Here is a 17,636-nt window from a genome sequence, read left to right on the forward strand (position 1 = left end):
CACCTCTCTTCTCCCAAGATAAAAGTTTGAACCCCACTTTTTAATTTCCGTTGTATATTCCAGAATCCCTCCAAAATGTCCATTTTTCACATCAAGCCGCATACACACTCAATGTTATTTTAATTTCATTTTTATTACCAAACGTCATGTATATGTTTGGGAAAAAGATAATGTTTGGTTCACATTAGTCTTATCCTTTTTTTTAAAAAATGGATATTATCAAAATAAGAATAATATTATTATTTAGTGAATTATAATTAAGATACTACTATAAAATTTTAAATAAACATTATATTGATTATTATTTAAGGATTATTGTACATGTTACTTTTTTGAAAACGTTAATATTAATAATCAGGAATGTTGCGGTTAGGGGTAAATATCCAAGAAGACAGAAAGTATCATCACTTTAACTGTAAAAATATAACACCTTGCCTATATCATTAATGAAATATCGAATAATTTTAAAAATTATAACTTTAATTCAATATGAACAAAAATAGTCAAATATATTTATCATTTATAAAAGATACAATATATGGTAAACGAATCAAATTAAAGTAATTATACAATGCAATTAATATATCACTAATTACAATAATATAATAAAGAGTAAAGTATCATTTTTGTCTCTAACGTTTAGGATAAATCTTATTTGTATCCCTAACGTTTAAATCGTTCTATTTGTATCCCTAACGTTTGTAAAAGTGATTCAATGTTATCCGCCGTCAATTACACATCATGAGTGCTTTAGTTTGAGTTTTAAAAATCTAAAATCTCTTTTTGAAGTTAGAATATAAGTGTCTGAGATAGAATCGATGATCTACTCCGAAAAATAGCTCATCAACTGTTGAAATTAATTCCTACAACATTTACATAATTCATTTTTCTAAGGACATAATTGAATTTAAACACAAATAGTGGGTATAATATTAAAATCGAACACATTCAAGTAAGACCTAATTGAGAATGAATACATCCACGTAAGAATAATTAAAAAATATAATCTGATTTGTTAGTATAATTGATAGTAGGATAACATTGAATCACTTTTATAAACGTTAAGGATACAAATAGGACGATTTAAATGTTAGGGACACAAATAAGACTTACCCAAACATTAGGGAAAAAAACGATACTTTACTCTATAATAAATTTAATTTTAATGCATTACGGTATGAATAATTTTACACATATATTTATTTATAAATAAATATAATTAAATTATTATATAACTTATAATAACAAAAATATTATTTATATATTAAAATCAATTATTATGTAATTATATATAAATATATGTATTATTAATTTATTTTTAATATATATTTAATATTTTAATATATATTTTTTAATAATAAGTTAATAACTAATTTTTGTTGACTATTTTGGTATACATAATTGTTGCAATAATTATCACATTAATTATGAATATAATTTTCATTTCCTGTGAGCTGTGACTGCTAGCTTCGGTTACCTGCTTATCTTCTTCTCTCCATAATTCACTCACCTATAAATAACACAATCCGAGTCGGCTAAATACTTTTCGCAATTTTTTCTTCTTCTTTTGCTTCTCTCTCACATCGTTCTCGTGAGCTTCTACCCGTTTCTCACGTTCTCTAATATCTGTTACGCATTTCTCTCTCTCTCTCTCTCTCTCTCTCTCTCTCTCTCAGCAGCTTCAACGGTAACGACGTCGATCTCGTTAGTTCTAACGGTTTCGCCGTAGAGTCAAGGTTGTAACCGTCACTGAACCGCTGCGAGTAGTAGCTGCTGCTGCGTCTACTTATTCTTCGGAGTTTTGCAGTGGTGACGATGGCGTTGGCAGATGAGAAGGACGATGAAGTAGTTGTTCCGCAGAAGAAGATTACGATTGGAGTCTGCGTGATGGAAAAGAAGGTGAAATGTGACTCAGAGGTTCACTCTCTCTTTTTCACGCTGGATCCACTCTTCTTCAGTAGCTACGAGACTCTAGTCTATGTAATGATTCCCGCTTTGTTCTTCTATTGCAGGTTTTCTCTGCGCCTATGGAGCAGATTCTTCAGAGATTACGAGCCTTTGGTGAATTTGAGGTAGTTGAATCACTGAAATGTTTCGTTTCTTCACGTCGCGTTATCCTCATTGATTTCGATTTGAAATGTTCATGAATCTACTGGTAGTAGCTGAGTTCATGTTCTTTCTTCTGTTACTTATTCAAATTATAATGTGCCCCGTGTTTTCCTTTTCCTTCATTTTTCGCCGTCATTTTTGTGTTTTCTCCCTTTTTTTTGTATTTTCTCTTATATTTGTTTTGCTGTCTCTGTTTTATTATAATTATTATTATTTTCACTTTGTTATTTTTATTATTCGTAGGTCATATATTTTGGAGACAAGGTCATCCTCGAAGATCCAATAGAGAGGTATAACTGACACCGCGAATTAGATTTGTTTTTGGAATCTACAGTATGAAGAACTAAATAGTGATTGGACGATTTGCCGTCCTTTGCACAGAGTATAAGTCACTTTTTTTTATCTTTTCGGTACATTGAATAATCAATGAATATATGGAATCAATTTCTTTTTGTGATGCTCGTGATCTGTCAGTAGACACTTGGTTATTTTAACTTATTTCAGGACACATATACATAGGCACTGGCATGAAATATCTTTCAAGTACAGGAAATGTCTAACTGTCATGCCGAGGAGGAAAAAAATTAATTGAAGGGATTTTGTACTTGATGTTTCCTAATGCTGCATTTATGGCTGATTTTAACAAGATTTAATAGTTGTATGCATGGATGGAGCACAAGAAAATGCTAACCATGTTGAATGATGATCATCCTAAGGATGGAAAATAGGGGGACAAAAAAGAAGAAAAGAAAGAATATTAGAAGATATGTATATCAGGGAATACAGTAGAAAGTAAAGGGAAGGCTATCAAGAAAAGTATATGGAGTTATCATTTAAACTATTATTTTTATGAGATTCCTTTCCATTGGCAGTGGCCAATTTGGAAGTGAATGCACTTTCATTAAATACCTTTACATTTCATTTTTGCTGTGTATATACTGTTGGAGGGAATAAAGATCAAGAAAAGAATGCATAGTCATCGACACCCTACCTAAAAAAATGTTTTTCGATGTGTGAATCATATTTGTACTTGGGACATGTGAGTTATTGCTGAAATATTTGTTGTTTTTTGAATTGCACTGATTGCATACTAAGTTTAAATATTGCGTTGTTTGACTTATTTCAGTTGGCCAATATGTGATTGTTTGATTGCTTTCCATTCCTCTGGATATCCCCTCGAAAAGGCTGAGGCGTATGCTGCTTTAAGAAAGTAAGCTTGTTTATTTACCAAATATATTTTTTAGTCTTGAGTAATTAGTCCATGTTGCTTCGCATATTATTTTTTTTTCACTTTTTTTTTTCATGGGCATAAGCACAGTAGATTATGAAATTCTTTATCAATTTCTTGTCTTCTTATTCTCTGTTGCATGTTTGGTTATAGTTATAAGATTGCTGTATCGTTTTCTTCTCAGACATTGGTTACTAACTTGAAGATGTACACACACAGTATAATAATCTTTTTCATATCAATCTATTTTTTTTCTTCTCTTGTTATTCTCCTTTTTCTTTATTCTTTTCAAATGTTGGTGGAGAATGTTTACAGATTTAAAACTACTTGTGCATTGTGATCCAGACCTTTTCTAGTAAATGAACTGGAGCCCCAACACCTTCTTCATGATCGAAGAAAAGTATACGAGGTAGGAGGGATTAGTTACTTAATTTCTTCTAGTTATGTACTTTTTGCTTTATTTTCAAGTTCCATGAGATTTCCATGTATATTGAGCCTTCTTGGATATACATTAAAAAAAATAAATATAAGAAGCTTCATTTCCTGTAAGCTTTGAACATCTTGGTATGTGCTATCTGGATGACTGGATTTGAACTGATAGCTCTTGCTGGTTCAATCAAAATCCAGAGATATACATCACTTAGCTATATGTTTGATTTATTTTTTCCCCCCCTCTTCGAATCATGCACTGGGCAGGGATTGTTGTTTATAATGTTTCTATTAAACTTGCAATATTTGAATCTTGGCACAAGTGAAATTGGCCTATGAATTGCTTTTTTAGGAAAATTGGTTCTGAAATATACAAGCTGTACTCTTTGACTTGTTCACCAAGAGCCTGAGTGGACATTGGCCTTTTTTTTTTTATGAAGATGATAGTCATAAGAAAATGAGAAGATAAGAGATCCTTTTTGTGAGCATGAAAACAAACAATAGAAAACACTATCGCAGGGAATTGTAGTCTCTGAACTTATGAGAGGGAAATTCCCTTTGGGAAAAAAAAGATGTTAGTACGTACTTTATTTTATACCACAGAAGTTGTTTGTTCCAAAATCTATCATTGAAGATGTATATAAAGAAAAGGGAAACAAAAAAAGAAGGAAAAAAAAGGAATTTGAGTCTGGTTACTGTGTTATTTACAGTGCAACAGTAAAGAACTTTATCATTTATGTTTCTTTTTTTTTATGATGATATTAATATGTTCAACTTTTGGTTCAAGCGTCTTGAAATGTTTGGAATCCCTGTTCCAAGATATGCCCTTGTTAATAGGGAAGTGCCATACCAAGAGTTGGATTACTTTGTTGAGGAAGAGGATTTTGTTGAAGTTCATGGCATGCGATTTTGGAAGCCATTTGTGGAGAAGCCTATTGATGGTGAGCCATTAATTGAAACTGTTCATTCTTCACTATTCATGTTTTTCCAAAATCGCAGACTTTACATAAATGTGTTCTATGGTTTAACCTTTTTGTTTAAAAATAAAATAAAATAAAACCATCATTAGTTGTACCATATTTTCAATTGGTTGCGGCTGGATAAAAATCTGTTACCTGATCACAGAAGTTGAAATTTAATGATGTATTGCCTATTTATCTAATCCACTATTCTTTTTGTGCCGTATATTTGGAAATCGTGGAAGTTATATTCTCAATAATGCTTTTACAATGCTATTGTTATTCCTGTGACTGTTCTTTCTAATGGTATTGTATTAATCTTTTTCTTTTATCAAAAAAGAAAAATTAATTAGTATTAATCTTCCTGATAAGTAATGAAGCTTCCCAGTTCTCATAATGTCCTCTCTTACTGTTTGTTTTCCTTGATATACAAGTTGCAAACAATTTTTCTTGAATTTTATAACGCTCTTTTTTTTTGTTAAGGTGATAATCATAGTATAATGATATACTATCCCAGTTCAGCTGGTGGAGGCATGAAGAAATTATTTCGGAAGGTAAGCTTTACGCTGAGATGCTACTCTTCCCAGTTAAGAAACATTAAATAATTGTATAAGACATTCTTTTTCCAAGGGACATGTTGAAACTGCCACCTCTGCCATTTGTATAATAAATCATATCTGTGTTTTATATTTATATCTCTGATAATAATTTTCTGAAGTTTACTTGGGTCTTCTTATACCTATGTCTACCTTTATCCGACCCACTTTTATGTCCTTTTGATTGAATATATTACTCATCTTAGTTTCTGTTTTTCTGGTATACTATGATCTAAGGTTGGCAACCGTTCTAGTGAGTTCCAGCCGGAGGTGAGAAGAGTGAGGCGTGAAGGCTCCTATATTTATGAGGAATTCATGCCAACTGGAGGGACAGATGTTAAGGTTTGAAGTGCTTTAGTTTTCCTTTTTCTTAAGAAAATTAACATATTTTGATGTTTATGACATGTGTTTGTCTATATTCTTATGGCTTTCAAGAATTTTGATGATTGATTGTAGGTGTATACAGTAGGCCCTGAGTATGCTCATGCTGAAGCCAGGAAGTCTCCAGTTGTTGATGGTGTCGTTATGAGAAATCCTGATGGGAAGGAAGTAAGTAGCATGCTAAACATCTTACTCTCCTCTTCCAGCTATTTGTTTTGTTTTTATGATTTTGCTATAACTTGGAGTCTTCGCTGGTTTGTTGCTTGTTAATCCAGATAGTTTAATCTTTCCTTTCGAAGCAGTGTGGATCTGTCCATGTTGGGTACCTTGTGGTAATGTTATGGAATAACACAATTGGTCCCAACGTGTAAACCCAGTGCCAAGAAGATGATACATATGATATTGAATCCTATACTTTCTTGATGTTATAACCCTATGACACATATAGTTGAGACAGGAGTAAACCCTAATTAAGATAAATAGGTTAGAAGGTTAGTAATTCCTACATATTTCATGTTTTTGGTTAACTTTTAGGTTCCTTTGAAAATGCAAAGCCATTCTCATTTGTTATTTCTTGGATGTTACTTTCATATTAGGTTTGTAACTCCTCTCTGCAGCATTGCAGCCCTTATATCATGTTCTAGAGTAGATACATTGAATGCATTTTATTGTTTTCTCTTGTTTATTCTCTCATTGCTCTGTTCTTTTAACTTGTCTTCCTGCATGTTATGTATTCTACTACATCCTTTTATCACATCTCTTTCAAAGTGTGACAACCTCTTGTTTAGTCTTAATGCGTATTTTAAGGTTACCTAAATTGCTTGTTTTTTGTAGGTTATGTATAATATTTTTTTTTTTATTTTCTGAACATTAAGATTTCTTAGTTATAGGATTTGGGTTGATCAATAAAAGAAACAAACATATACAATGCAATGAGAGGCTGTTAAATTATGTCTATTATTACACTTGGCAGGTCAGGTATCCAGTGTTATTAACCCCTACTGAGAAACAAATGGCAAGAGAGGTTTGCATTGCATTCAGGCAAGCGGTATGTTCTTTTAATGTGGCAACATACTATTAAAAATGAGGAAGTGGTTCTTGTCATGTATGGTTCTTTTCTGAAATTTTCACTGGAATTGGATTTCTGGTTTCTAGATGGTAAAGTTCGTAGAATTGTTGGTCCTAGCAAGTGTTGATTGTATTCAAGCTTTGATGTTTTGTATCCTAGAGCTGCTAGTAAATGTTGCATATGTTTGTATGGTTATATGTGTTTTATAATTCTTCAATTTTGCAGTTAATTTGTTTTCTGGTTGAAAGTTTGATCAATAGCTTGAAAAATATCCTCTAAATTCTTTTGGCGACTATTGATGAGCTAAAAAAGTTCTAGATCCAAATGTTTTAAGAAATGACTGTCTTTGTGCTTAAAAGAAAATATTTTTTTGTCTGTTTCTCCTTGTTTGCTGCTGTAAATTATTCTTGTTGCTTGTAGGTTTGCGGGTTTGACCTCTTGAGATGTGAGGGACGCTCCTATGTTTGTGATGTCAATGGATGGAGCTTCGTTAAAAACTCATACAAGTATGGGTCCCTAATTAGATTTTTCGCAATTATTCTTGTAATATGGGAGCATGGTTCAATTTTCCCAATAGCTTTACACTTGCTTCTAGTAATCAGAAAATCGTAGCCCAGCTCTTTTCCTCTAAGAACTATATATCCGAGCTGGGAATTTTATTGAAGATATAGACTGGTTGTGATGCTATTTGAAAAATGAAGTTTCCCTATGGATGGCATGCAATAACTTACATAGATGAAATAAATACTCTTTCTAACTAGATATAGCATTACTTGCCTTGTTCATGCTTTAGTTGCTACATGGTAGAATTGCTTCAGTGAAGCAAAATTCTCGTCAATTTGGGTTTGATGGAAATCATTGCTTCAATGAGATGCTTATAAATAAGGAAAACATTACCAATTATGAAAGCTATGTCAATTTCGTGCCGAACTATTTTTTCTTTCAATATTCAAAATAGCATGCACTGCTTGTTTCAGTCATACGGTTTCCATTTGATGCTTATTAAGGTATTATGATGATGCTGCCTGTGTTCTGCGAAAGATGTTCTTAGATGCAAAAGCACCTCATCTTTCTTCAGCAATTCCACCAACCTTGCCATGGAAAGTAAATGAACCGGTCCAACCGACGGAGGGACTTACTCGTCAGGGAAGTGGTATTATTGGGACTTTTGGACAATCTGAAGAATTACGTTGTGTAATTGCTGTTATTCGCCAGTATGTTCTAACACCCTCCGCCCTCCTTTATTAAATTAGTTAAGCACCACATGTATTGTTATGTACTCTTTTGGCCCCTTGGCAGTGGTGATAGAACCCCTAAACAGAAGGTGAAGCTAAAAGTTACCGAGGAAAGGCTGCTGAACTTGATGTTGAAATACAATGGAGGCCGACCTAGAGCTGAAGTAATACTATTTTCTGATACTTTTGTAATGTTTTTCTAATTGAGGGAAAGTTATCAATTTTGTTTCAATCTAATGGTATTTGTTTGCAGACCAAACTTAAAAGTGCCGTTCAGCTGCAAGATCTATTAGATGCCACACGCATTCTTGTGCCTCGCGTTAGGTACTCACATGCATAGGCCTAAGCATTGATTGACATGCACCTCCATATCACATTCACACCAAAAATTAATCAAATATCAGTATAAACCATTCTCGCACACATGCATGACAGCTAGGGGAAGTAGTTATTTGCCTTATGTTGTATAGGAAGTGCCATTGGCCTCAATATGAAAAAAGGACTGGAATAGCTTGTTTTAAATAAAACTCACTTGCTTTTATTGATTTTCTTGTTTCCTTCACAAGGGATGATAGCTGCATTTCCTTTTTCATTTTGCATCCCAAGGAAAAAATTCCCAGATTCCTAAAGTTTACCTTGCTAAAGTAGTAAAGTTGTCAGGCCAATTCTTTTTCGTTGAATGTGTGCTTTGTCATTTCTATTTGGAATTTGTTAGTTGTAGACTCTAGGTTTATAATCAGTATATGCTTATTATTTTAGATAACCAAGGGTTTTAACTTTTAAATAACTATGGCTGTTACTATCATTCAGGCCTGATCGGGAAAGTGATAGTGAGGCTGAAGTTGAGCATGCTGAAAAGCTCCGTCAAGTTAAAGCAGTTCTTGAGGAGGTTGTTAACTAACTTGAGTTTTGCTAGTGACTAATATTTGAAATTTATATTCTTGAAAATTAAATTTCAAATTTTGTTGAGCCTAAATTTAGCTTTTCATTCTACGCTGCATTGACTTGTACCTCCTATTGATTGAGTTTGGGAGATTTTTATTGAAGTTAGTTCGGCATGAATTTTTATACATTGCTCTACTTCCTTGTAATCCTTTCTAATCCCTAGCCATCCCTGTGCGCTGTTGATTTAAGTCGCACATATAAGTATGGGGAACCATGGGTAAATTTCCTAGCTGTGCTAATGATTGATGTACACAAGGAATATGGTATGGAGATCTATAAAAACCTGCCTGCATGAGCTAATGATCTGCAAAATTATATCGCTGTGTGTTGACCCAGAGAAAATGGAATGATTTTAGTTTGTTGCTTATGATATGGGATCTCTTCTGTTGGCTATGATGTGTCAAACATACTGCTAACACAGGAAAAAGATAATGCTCTTGAATCTACTCTGAGAGCATGAATAACTGCAGTTGTGATCTTGGTTTCTTCTTCTTGTTAACCAAAATGTCTTATTTCATATACTAAATTTGCCCACCTCTTGTTTTGCTCCTCAATATCAGGGAGGACATTTCTCTGGGATATATAGGAAAGTTCAGTTAAAGCCACTAAAGTGGGTCAAAGTCACAAAAGGAAATGGTGAAGGTGAAGAAGAACGACCAGTTGAAGCTCTAATGGTTCTTAAATATGGCGGTGTTCTTACACATGCTGGAAGAAAGCAGGTTCAGATTAATAAAACAAAAAGAATCTCATTCAAGTTTGAATGGAGCACTATTATTTACAAACAATGTGACATGTTTAATCTTCCATGAAGTTTTCTTGATTATCTATTCTTACTTTTGCCCTCTTTGCAGGCTGAAGAACTAGGAAGATATTTTCGAAATAATATGTATCCAGGTAAATTATATTGCCACTCGGCAATTATACTGGAATTTATACTCTAATAATTGTAGCTATTGATTGTAAATGTGCATATCACACACAAATAAAATTGTTATATTGGAACAAATGGTCTATCGGTGCTTCTTAGGTTTACTTAGGTTAATATGTTTCAAACATGGTCTTTCATTCTTCTTGTGACATTATGAGTCTATCACAATAGACAGGACCATGTATAATAGGCAAATCAAGTTTTTCATTTATTTATTTTATTTTTTAATTCAAATTGGCAGGAGAAGGTACAGGGCTGCTTCGCCTCCATAGTACATATCGCCATGATCTTAAGATTTATAGCTCTGATGAAGGTCGTGTACAGGTATGGGTAATGATGCAGTCATCTTTCCCCAGTCCAAAGTATGCTTAAGTCGTTTAAGAGCAGCTTCTTCACTTGTTATTCATGTTTGATGTCTCTATGTGGTTGCTAACTTGCATAATTCGTCTTAAAATACTACAATTTGAGTTATTATGTACTGGATCTGTGTTAACAGATGTCTGCAGCCGCTTTTGCAAAAGGTCTTCTTGATCTAGAAGGACAGCTAACACCAATCCTGGTTTGTTTCTTATTTCATTTTTTCTTTTAAAAAGCCTTAAAGAGAACAGTTGAACAGTTTTCTGTGTCAGATATATTTAACTGAAATGGTTATCTTAAAGGTTTCCCTTGTTAGCAAGGACTCTTCCATGCTGGATGGGCTTGACAATGCTAGTATTGAAATGAAAGAAGCCAAGGTTTGTAATACAGTGATTTATTTTGTTGTTCTATCTTTTATGACGCTTACAGGCATTGCGATGTTTGTTTTTTTTTTTTTTTGTTTTTTTTGTTTTATATATATATATATATATATCTTACTGGCATAACCCTCAATCAAGAACAATCGAGCTTTGAAAAAACAAAAGCTATAGACAACTTGTAAAGGAATAGTAAAAATGATAATAATTAGGCCAAATGAGTACGGATAAATCCAGGAAGTTATTTTTTTTTTTTTTGGAGAGAGGGTCATTATAACTTATTTCCTGTATGATGTGCGAGGAAGAGAAAAGTAGTAGCACTGGGCTCTAACCATTAGCAACCAATACTGAGACTGGCCTAGTCCTTTTTCTTCAATAGCCAGTAGAATTTGTTGAAGGAGATGATACGTTTTTAGATGTAGTGGAATGACATTTGGAGCAGACTGCAGTGTTTTGTTTCCTATATTGTGTGGTATGCATATGATGTTAATGACAGATGGATCATTGATTTATCCTTTTAAATTTTTTATAGGTTGAGGATTAGGGTAACTGTACAGTTCATAATTCATACATTTGCTTCTATACTCCATAACTAACAAATTCGAGTTAAGATTTGGGTATGACAGAATATCAGGAACTCTATTATACTAATACATTTTATTTCACGTATTATCATGATTGGATATTTGGTAGGCCCGTCTGAATGAAATCATTACTTCTAGTTCGAAGGCCATTCATAGCAACGGATCACCTGAATTTCCCTGGATGGCTGATGGAGCTGGATTGCCACCCAATGCTTCAGAATTACTTCCCAAGTTGGTAATATTTGTTATCTTTCATTGTCCTTAACGTCTTTCTTTTTTTTTTTTCCTTCCTTTTTTGTTCGCTGTTTATAGAACGTGAAACTTTTCTTACGAAATGCAGCCATTTTTAGTTTCTTGATTTCCCCGGCATCTGTCTTCAATAGGTAGAATTGACTAAGAAGGTTACCGAGCAAGTACGACTACTTGCTAAGGATGAAGATGAGAAACTTACAGAAGCAGGCTCGTACGATGTAATTCCTCCTTATGACCAAGCAAAAGCACTTGGGAAGACAAATATTGATGTTGATCGTATAGCAGCTGGATTACCATGTGGTAGTGAAGGGTTTCTATTAATGTATGCTCGGTGGAAAAAACTTGAAAGAGACTTGTACAATGAACGGAAGGAGTAAGTGCTTAGAATTTTTTTGGTTTAATGTTTTCTGTACTTTTTTTTTTCTATATATTTAGAAATGCAAATTTTTTTTGCAAGTACCGTTAATAGTACATTTGACTGGTTTAATTACATGCATTCAATGATAATGAGTAAAGGCAATCAGATGCTTCAAACGATAAAGTTATTTGTGGAGTGAAAATCATTTCCTACCTCTGTAATGTGATATGGATGCTGTTTTTATCTTTCCTTAATCTATAGGTGGAATTGTTCCCGTTAACCCATCTCATCCAATCCAATTTTTGTCTCTTAATGATAGTAATATGGTTTGCTTTATATGTTAAACAAGCAAAAACATGCTTCAGGTTTTAAGAATATGTAAATTCCTTTATTCTAATTAAAATGATTTTAAATGCTATTATTTGTTTCGATTTAGCATTTTCCAGTGATGATTTCACTCTCAAAACTATCATGAATTTTGTATGCATTACGTGTACGGTGTATTGGTCTCTTCTGTGTACTTGTAGTTTATTGGCTAAAAAATGTTGTCTCCCTAGTTGAACTGTTTTGCCTTATGTTGAATGTTGTACACTAATGGCCTGTTAATTGCACAGGCGCTTTGACATCACCCAAATTCCTGATGTCTATGATTCATGCAAGTAAGTTATCTTATCTTATGTTTGTATTATAACTCGATTGATCTTTTCAATCGCTACATATCTTTATGCAGAAAACAATTATGGAGTTTTTGTTTTGTTTTGTTTCTTTTCTTTTTATGGTAACAATTATGGAGATCTTGTTAAAGATCATGAAATGCAGAGTCTTTCCTCTCCTGATGGCTGTAAAAATGTTATATCTGTAGTTTAATTTTCTGTTTCATTCACCCCTTCACCTGAACTATTTTCTATAATGTAAAGGGTTCTCATTGGCCATAATATTATTTTCAATGTGATGGTTACCATAAACCATAGGCTTCCTTATTTTTTTTCCTGTTCTCTTTGTTCCTCTCTGTCACTTTCCTTCTTCCAATCCCAACTGTTCTGTTTTTCATGTCTGATCTGTTCTAGTGATCGTCCATCCAGTTTTATGTTTGTGTTTCAAGTTTTTGTGTGTATATTTTGATCTCTGAGTTGTGATTAGACTGCAACCTTTAGAAGACCCTCCTACAGTTTGTTGAGGCTGATTTAATTGTTGACTATTAATTTATCATTGGACAAGCAATTCCAACCCTATTTCATAAGTGTGCACATCAAATATGCATAGGAGTCAAATATGAATTTAAAATGAAAAATTGGCAATATCATAAATTATATAGCTTCATTTATTCTCTAAGAAGTTAATGCTGGCTTCCACATTGCAGATATGATCTATTGCACAATGCGCATCTTAATCTAGAGGGACTGGACGAGCTATTTAGAGTTGCTCAGGTATGCAGTATAATGTTTGGGTAACCTCTGCTCATGTTTACATATCACTGGTTTTTGTATAAATTGCATGCTGGTAGCGTCGCTGATAGTCTTACATGTAAAAGGCAGCATAGTGCGTGACTTTCACTCAGCAAAAATTTTTCATAGAACAGAGTACAGTGTTTTCCTTTTTAACGTTGGGAGAAACTCTATATGTTAAAAAACTTAAGAGTCAAGTATTCCTCTGCAGAAATAAAGCCCTTACATTTTATATTGCTCCGTTGTTCATATATTAATCAACTTTGAACTCGGTCTGTTAACTTTCCTGATCGCTCTGACATCTTATTTGCAGGCACTTGCTGATGGTGTAATTCCAAATGAATATGGAATTAATCCAAAGCAGAAGCTGAAGATCGGTTCAGAGGTAAATTCCTGCTTTAAGGAATCTTGCAAATTTCTTCTCATGTTAAATATATGTGAACATTTTCCCTGCCGTGCCTATACCAAAGTTTTGATTCAGTTATTTAACATTCTATTCTTAAACAGTGATAGAAGATTTGACCGACTATAATAAACATGAGATTTACAGATGTCATGAATAATTCATCGTCTGTTGATAGTTCATGACAGACATATATAAACATGCAACAACCAAAACAAGCCTTGTGGATACAGCAACTCAGTTTTCAATGTGACATTAGATGCTCAGTTATATAACACTCTACATTTGATAAGAACAGTCATAAAACATGCTCACTTTTAGGAAAAATAAAGTATCATTTTGGCCTTTTGGGCAATAGCTATATTACATATAAGGCAATAACCAAACATAATAAACTGTACGACAGATTAAAACTATTTATACATCTTTATATTGGAGTTTCATATTGAACATGCAGTACTGTAATCCAATGCATTACCCCTATGTTCTTGTAACTGTAGCCTCCTGATTACCTTGTTTCAATTGTTTACGCTGTCTTAACTCAGATTGCTCGTCGATTATTGGGTAAAATTTTAATTGATATGAGGAATACTCGGGAGGAAGCTATCAGTGTTGCTGAATTAAAGAGTAACCAAGACAATGATACATCGGCGATGAAAACTGAGAAGGAAGATACAGAGGCCAAGTCAAAACATCATAAGAATGGTGAAATGGCCAGAAAATCAAGCACTTTCAGTGATATATCAATGGATCAAGACGACGATGATGATAAGGAGACCAAATATCGTTTAGATCCAAAGTAAGTATCTGGTCTTCATTTGATTTGGTAAATTTTTAAGTTGTATTCTAATAATCTTTTATTTTCCATTAGGTATGCAAATGTGAAGACTCCTGAACGCCATGTGCGAACACGCCTATACTTCACTTCTGTGAGTATCACATCTCATTTTCCAATCTGTTAATATAACCAAAAAGTCCTTTGGAGTGGTTAATTGTATTGTATCTACACAGACCTCATACGTGAAAACAAATTTTAAATTTAACTAGTCAACTTGTATTGAACACTAAAGTATAAATAAGATGCATTAAACAGAAAGTTTAAAAAAAAATTGTTGACATTTGTTTCTCTTAGGGTGTGTGTGGTTGGGGGAATTATAAATAATTCTTAGGAATTTTAAGATGGGAATATCATATGCTCATGTTTGGTTCAAAGTTTGAAAAGCTATTCCCAAGCAAATTTGATTCCAGAGAATCAAAATACCATCATTTCAATTCCCACCTTCCCCTTGGGTATATTTAATTCCCATGGGAATGGAATCTTTGTAACAAAGTAATGCTTGAACCACACACATCCTTAATAATTTCCACCTCCCCCTTTTTTGACAGGAATCACATATCCATTCTCTCATGAATGTTCTTCGATATTGTAATTTGGATGAATCTCTTCAAGAAGAAGAGAGCCTTGTTTGTCATAATGCTCTAGACCGCCTATATAAAACAAAGGAGCTGGACTACATGAGTTACATTGTGCTGAGAATGTTTGAGAACACAGAGGTCAGTTATTTTTGCCATTTCCCAATCAACATCTTTAGCATGTTATAGGGTTCCCAAGTGTTCTACATCATACGGGTTTCTTTATTCTTTTTTCCATTTGTTCAAAAAGGTGGTCTTGGAGAAAACCCTGTCTGTCTAATTAAGAAAGTAGTTGATCCACTTTTGACTTTTAAATGCAGGTCGATCTAGAAGATCCAAAAAGGTTCCGCATAGAGCTGACCTTCAGCCGGGGTGCTGATTTATCGCCGTTGGAGGTAATGATATCCAATTTATATAGTTTTCCGTAAGAAATCCAAACTGGGGTTCTAGTTCTACTCACTTTGCATTTCTTGGTATGAAATTGAAATTCAGCTCAATATCCATTAGGCTTCAGAATATTGTAGTGTTACATTAGCTTGAACCTTCGACGAAGTCAACTGTTTAATTATTTTCCTTAATCAAGTAAAATACCAAATATAATTGTTTTTTGACTTGCTGCCAGTAACATGTAGGAATTTGCAATTAATTCACTTGTTGGAAGTAGTTAGATTTGTTCATATTATAAGGTCTATTAACAACTTTTCATGAGGAATACCATTGAATATGCTGCTGATTTTGAACGTTGAATTTCTTTTCCTCTTTTGCTAATTTGTGTCATGCTACATGCATGGTCAGCAGAAGAACGATAGTGAGGCTGCTTCGTTGCACCAGGAGCACACACTGCCTATTATGGGTCCTGAAAGGCTTCAAGAAATAGGATCATACCTCACATTTGAAAAGATGGAAATGATGATTCATCCATTTGCTATGCCTGCAGAAGACTTTCCTCCGCCAACAACACCTGCCGGATTCTCTGGCTATTTCTCGAAAAGTGTGCTCGAGCGTCTGGTAAATCTTTGGCCTTTCCATAAGCATGCCAATACTAATGGGAAATAGTTAATTCAGACTTCCATTTCTACAAGTTAGGGTCTTCCTGCCTTGTGTTTCTTGTAAATATAAAACTTCTGGAAAAAACGAAGCAAGCTTTGCCTTGCCTGGAAAAAATTTTGGAGCATATCACATCCCTTTAACGAATGTTGGTAGAAAGCACGCATGGTGTCCTTTTCTTTTTTCCACCCAAGGTTCTATTACTTTCTTCTCGACAAAATAGGAAGCAACTAGCGTAAGGAGAACAAATTTATCCAAGCACTAACTAATAATTTACCCAATTCTTCTGAAGCAAGTATAGAGGGAAAACTAGAATACGACCGTCTTTCAAAATTGTACGATGTGTGATTATGTCAAATCGATTACTGTTTTCTTTATGAAGTGTTATTTTAATTATCACCAATTTGAAGCCTCAGTATAATATCGTGTTTGGTTAGTGAGTTTGTCTATTTAATATATAAATATGGTGGCACACATCTACGTTGAAAACACGCCATTTTTTAAAGGACACGGTGATATACGGTTGCACATAATAGACGTATATTTTGTGTCTCTTTAGAAAGTAGATATTTTTTTCAATAATAAAATTAAAAAAATCCTTTCTTTAAAAATTATTTTTGGACTTTAACTTCTAAAATACGATTTTTTTTTTAATTTAAACAAGTTCACTATAAAAATTGACAAGTTCACTTAACCTCCCGACGAACTTTTTAAATTTTATAGAGTTCGTCTAATTCCGGCAAACTCTTTTTAAGTTTTTTGAATTTTGTATTTTTAATCTATTATCATCATCTCCAAACAGTATATAGATCTATAAACAGTACATAGGAATATACAAAAATACACGGATAATAAGCACAGTTTTTTCAAGAATTTTTTTTAATTATAAATTAAAAAAATAAGTCATATTTAACAATGGCAATCATTGTTATTGTCTCTAAAAATACATAGGTACACCGAAATAAGCCATATTTAACAAGAATTTTTTTAATTATAAATTTAAAAAAAAAACTATTTTCCAAAAATAACAAGGATTGTTAAATTGTTAACTATAGATTATTTTTGGAAAATAATTATTTTTTTTAATTTATAATTAAAATTTTTTTTTTGTCAAATATGGTTTATTCCGGTGTAATTTTTAGAGACGATAACAATGTTTGTCGTTGTTAAAAAATTCTTGAAGAAGTCATGCTTGTTCTCCGTGTATTTTTGTGTACTCCTATATATTGTTTGTAGATCTATATACTATTTGGAGATGATGATAATGGATTAAAAATGTGGAATTCAAAAAACTTAAAAGGGAGTTTGCCGGGAGTTAGGCGAACTCTATAAAGGAAATTCGCCGAGGGTTCGCCAGATGTTAGACGAACTTACCAATTTTTATAGAGTTCGCCGAGTCCGGCAAAGTTGCTTAAATGCCAAAAAAAAAATCATATTTTAAAAATTAAAATCCAAAAATTATATTTGGAGAAATATAATTTTTTTTATTTTATTATTAAAAAATTCCTTTGAAAAGTTGAG

At 33.1% G+C, this 17,636-nt stretch overlaps 1 protein-coding gene across 4 annotated transcripts; it reads left to right on the forward strand.

The window, feature by feature from the left end:
- Positions 1-1,449: 1,449 nt before the first annotated feature.
- LOC107635282 (inositol hexakisphosphate and diphosphoinositol-pentakisphosphate kinase VIP2) lies at positions 1,450-16,274 on the forward strand. 4 transcript variants are annotated; one of them, XM_016338709.3, is made up of 30 exons: positions 1,450-1,917; positions 2,013-2,072; positions 2,353-2,399; positions 3,236-3,319; positions 3,683-3,746; positions 4,554-4,707; positions 5,209-5,279; positions 5,559-5,663; positions 5,778-5,870; positions 6,676-6,750; positions 7,192-7,277; positions 7,779-7,985; positions 8,071-8,170; positions 8,260-8,330; positions 8,817-8,895; positions 9,512-9,670; positions 9,803-9,845; positions 10,121-10,203; positions 10,376-10,438; positions 10,539-10,613; positions 11,307-11,432; positions 11,581-11,822; positions 12,422-12,466; positions 13,168-13,234; positions 13,566-13,637; positions 14,201-14,454; positions 14,527-14,584; positions 15,042-15,209; positions 15,389-15,463; positions 15,867-16,274. In XM_016338709.3, the coding sequence occupies exons 1-30, from the start codon at positions 1,816-1,818 to the stop codon at positions 16,122-16,124; spliced, it is 3,186 nt and encodes a 1,061-aa protein (XP_016194195.1). In that variant the 5' UTR covers positions 1,450-1,815; the 3' UTR covers positions 16,125-16,274. The 4 variants fall into 4 exon arrangements, with proteins under 4 accessions (XP_016194195.1, XP_020977643.1, XP_020977644.1 ...); XM_021121984.2 differs by having other exon boundaries at positions 1,542-1,917; positions 15,864-16,274; XM_021121985.2 differs by having other exon boundaries at positions 1,542-1,899; positions 15,864-16,274.
- The last annotated feature ends 1,362 nt before the right edge of the window (positions 16,275-17,636 follow it).

The sequence above is a fragment of the Arachis ipaensis genome, chromosome B4, assembly GCF_059453495.1.
Source record: "Arachis ipaensis isolate K30076 ecotype BB chromosome B4, ASM5945349v1, whole genome shotgun sequence".
Lineage (NCBI taxonomy): Eukaryota > Viridiplantae > Streptophyta > Magnoliopsida > Fabales > Fabaceae > Arachis > Arachis ipaensis.

What these genes read in the sequence shown, in the direction of transcription:
- LOC107635282 (XM_021121984.2), top strand. Translation starts at nt 1,816, where the DNA reads ATGGCGTTGGCAGATGAGAAGGACGATGAAGTAGTTGTTCCGCAGAAG. An exon ending in CACATGCTGGAAGAAAGCAG is followed by an intron (nt 9,671 to 9,802) that starts GTTCAGATTAAT and finishes CCCTCTTTGCAG; the next exon opens with GCTGAAGAACTAGGAAGATA. An exon ending in CTGATGAAGGTCGTGTACAG is followed by an intron (nt 10,204 to 10,375) that starts GTATGGGTAATG and finishes CTGTGTTAACAG; the next exon opens with ATGTCTGCAGCCGCTTTTGC.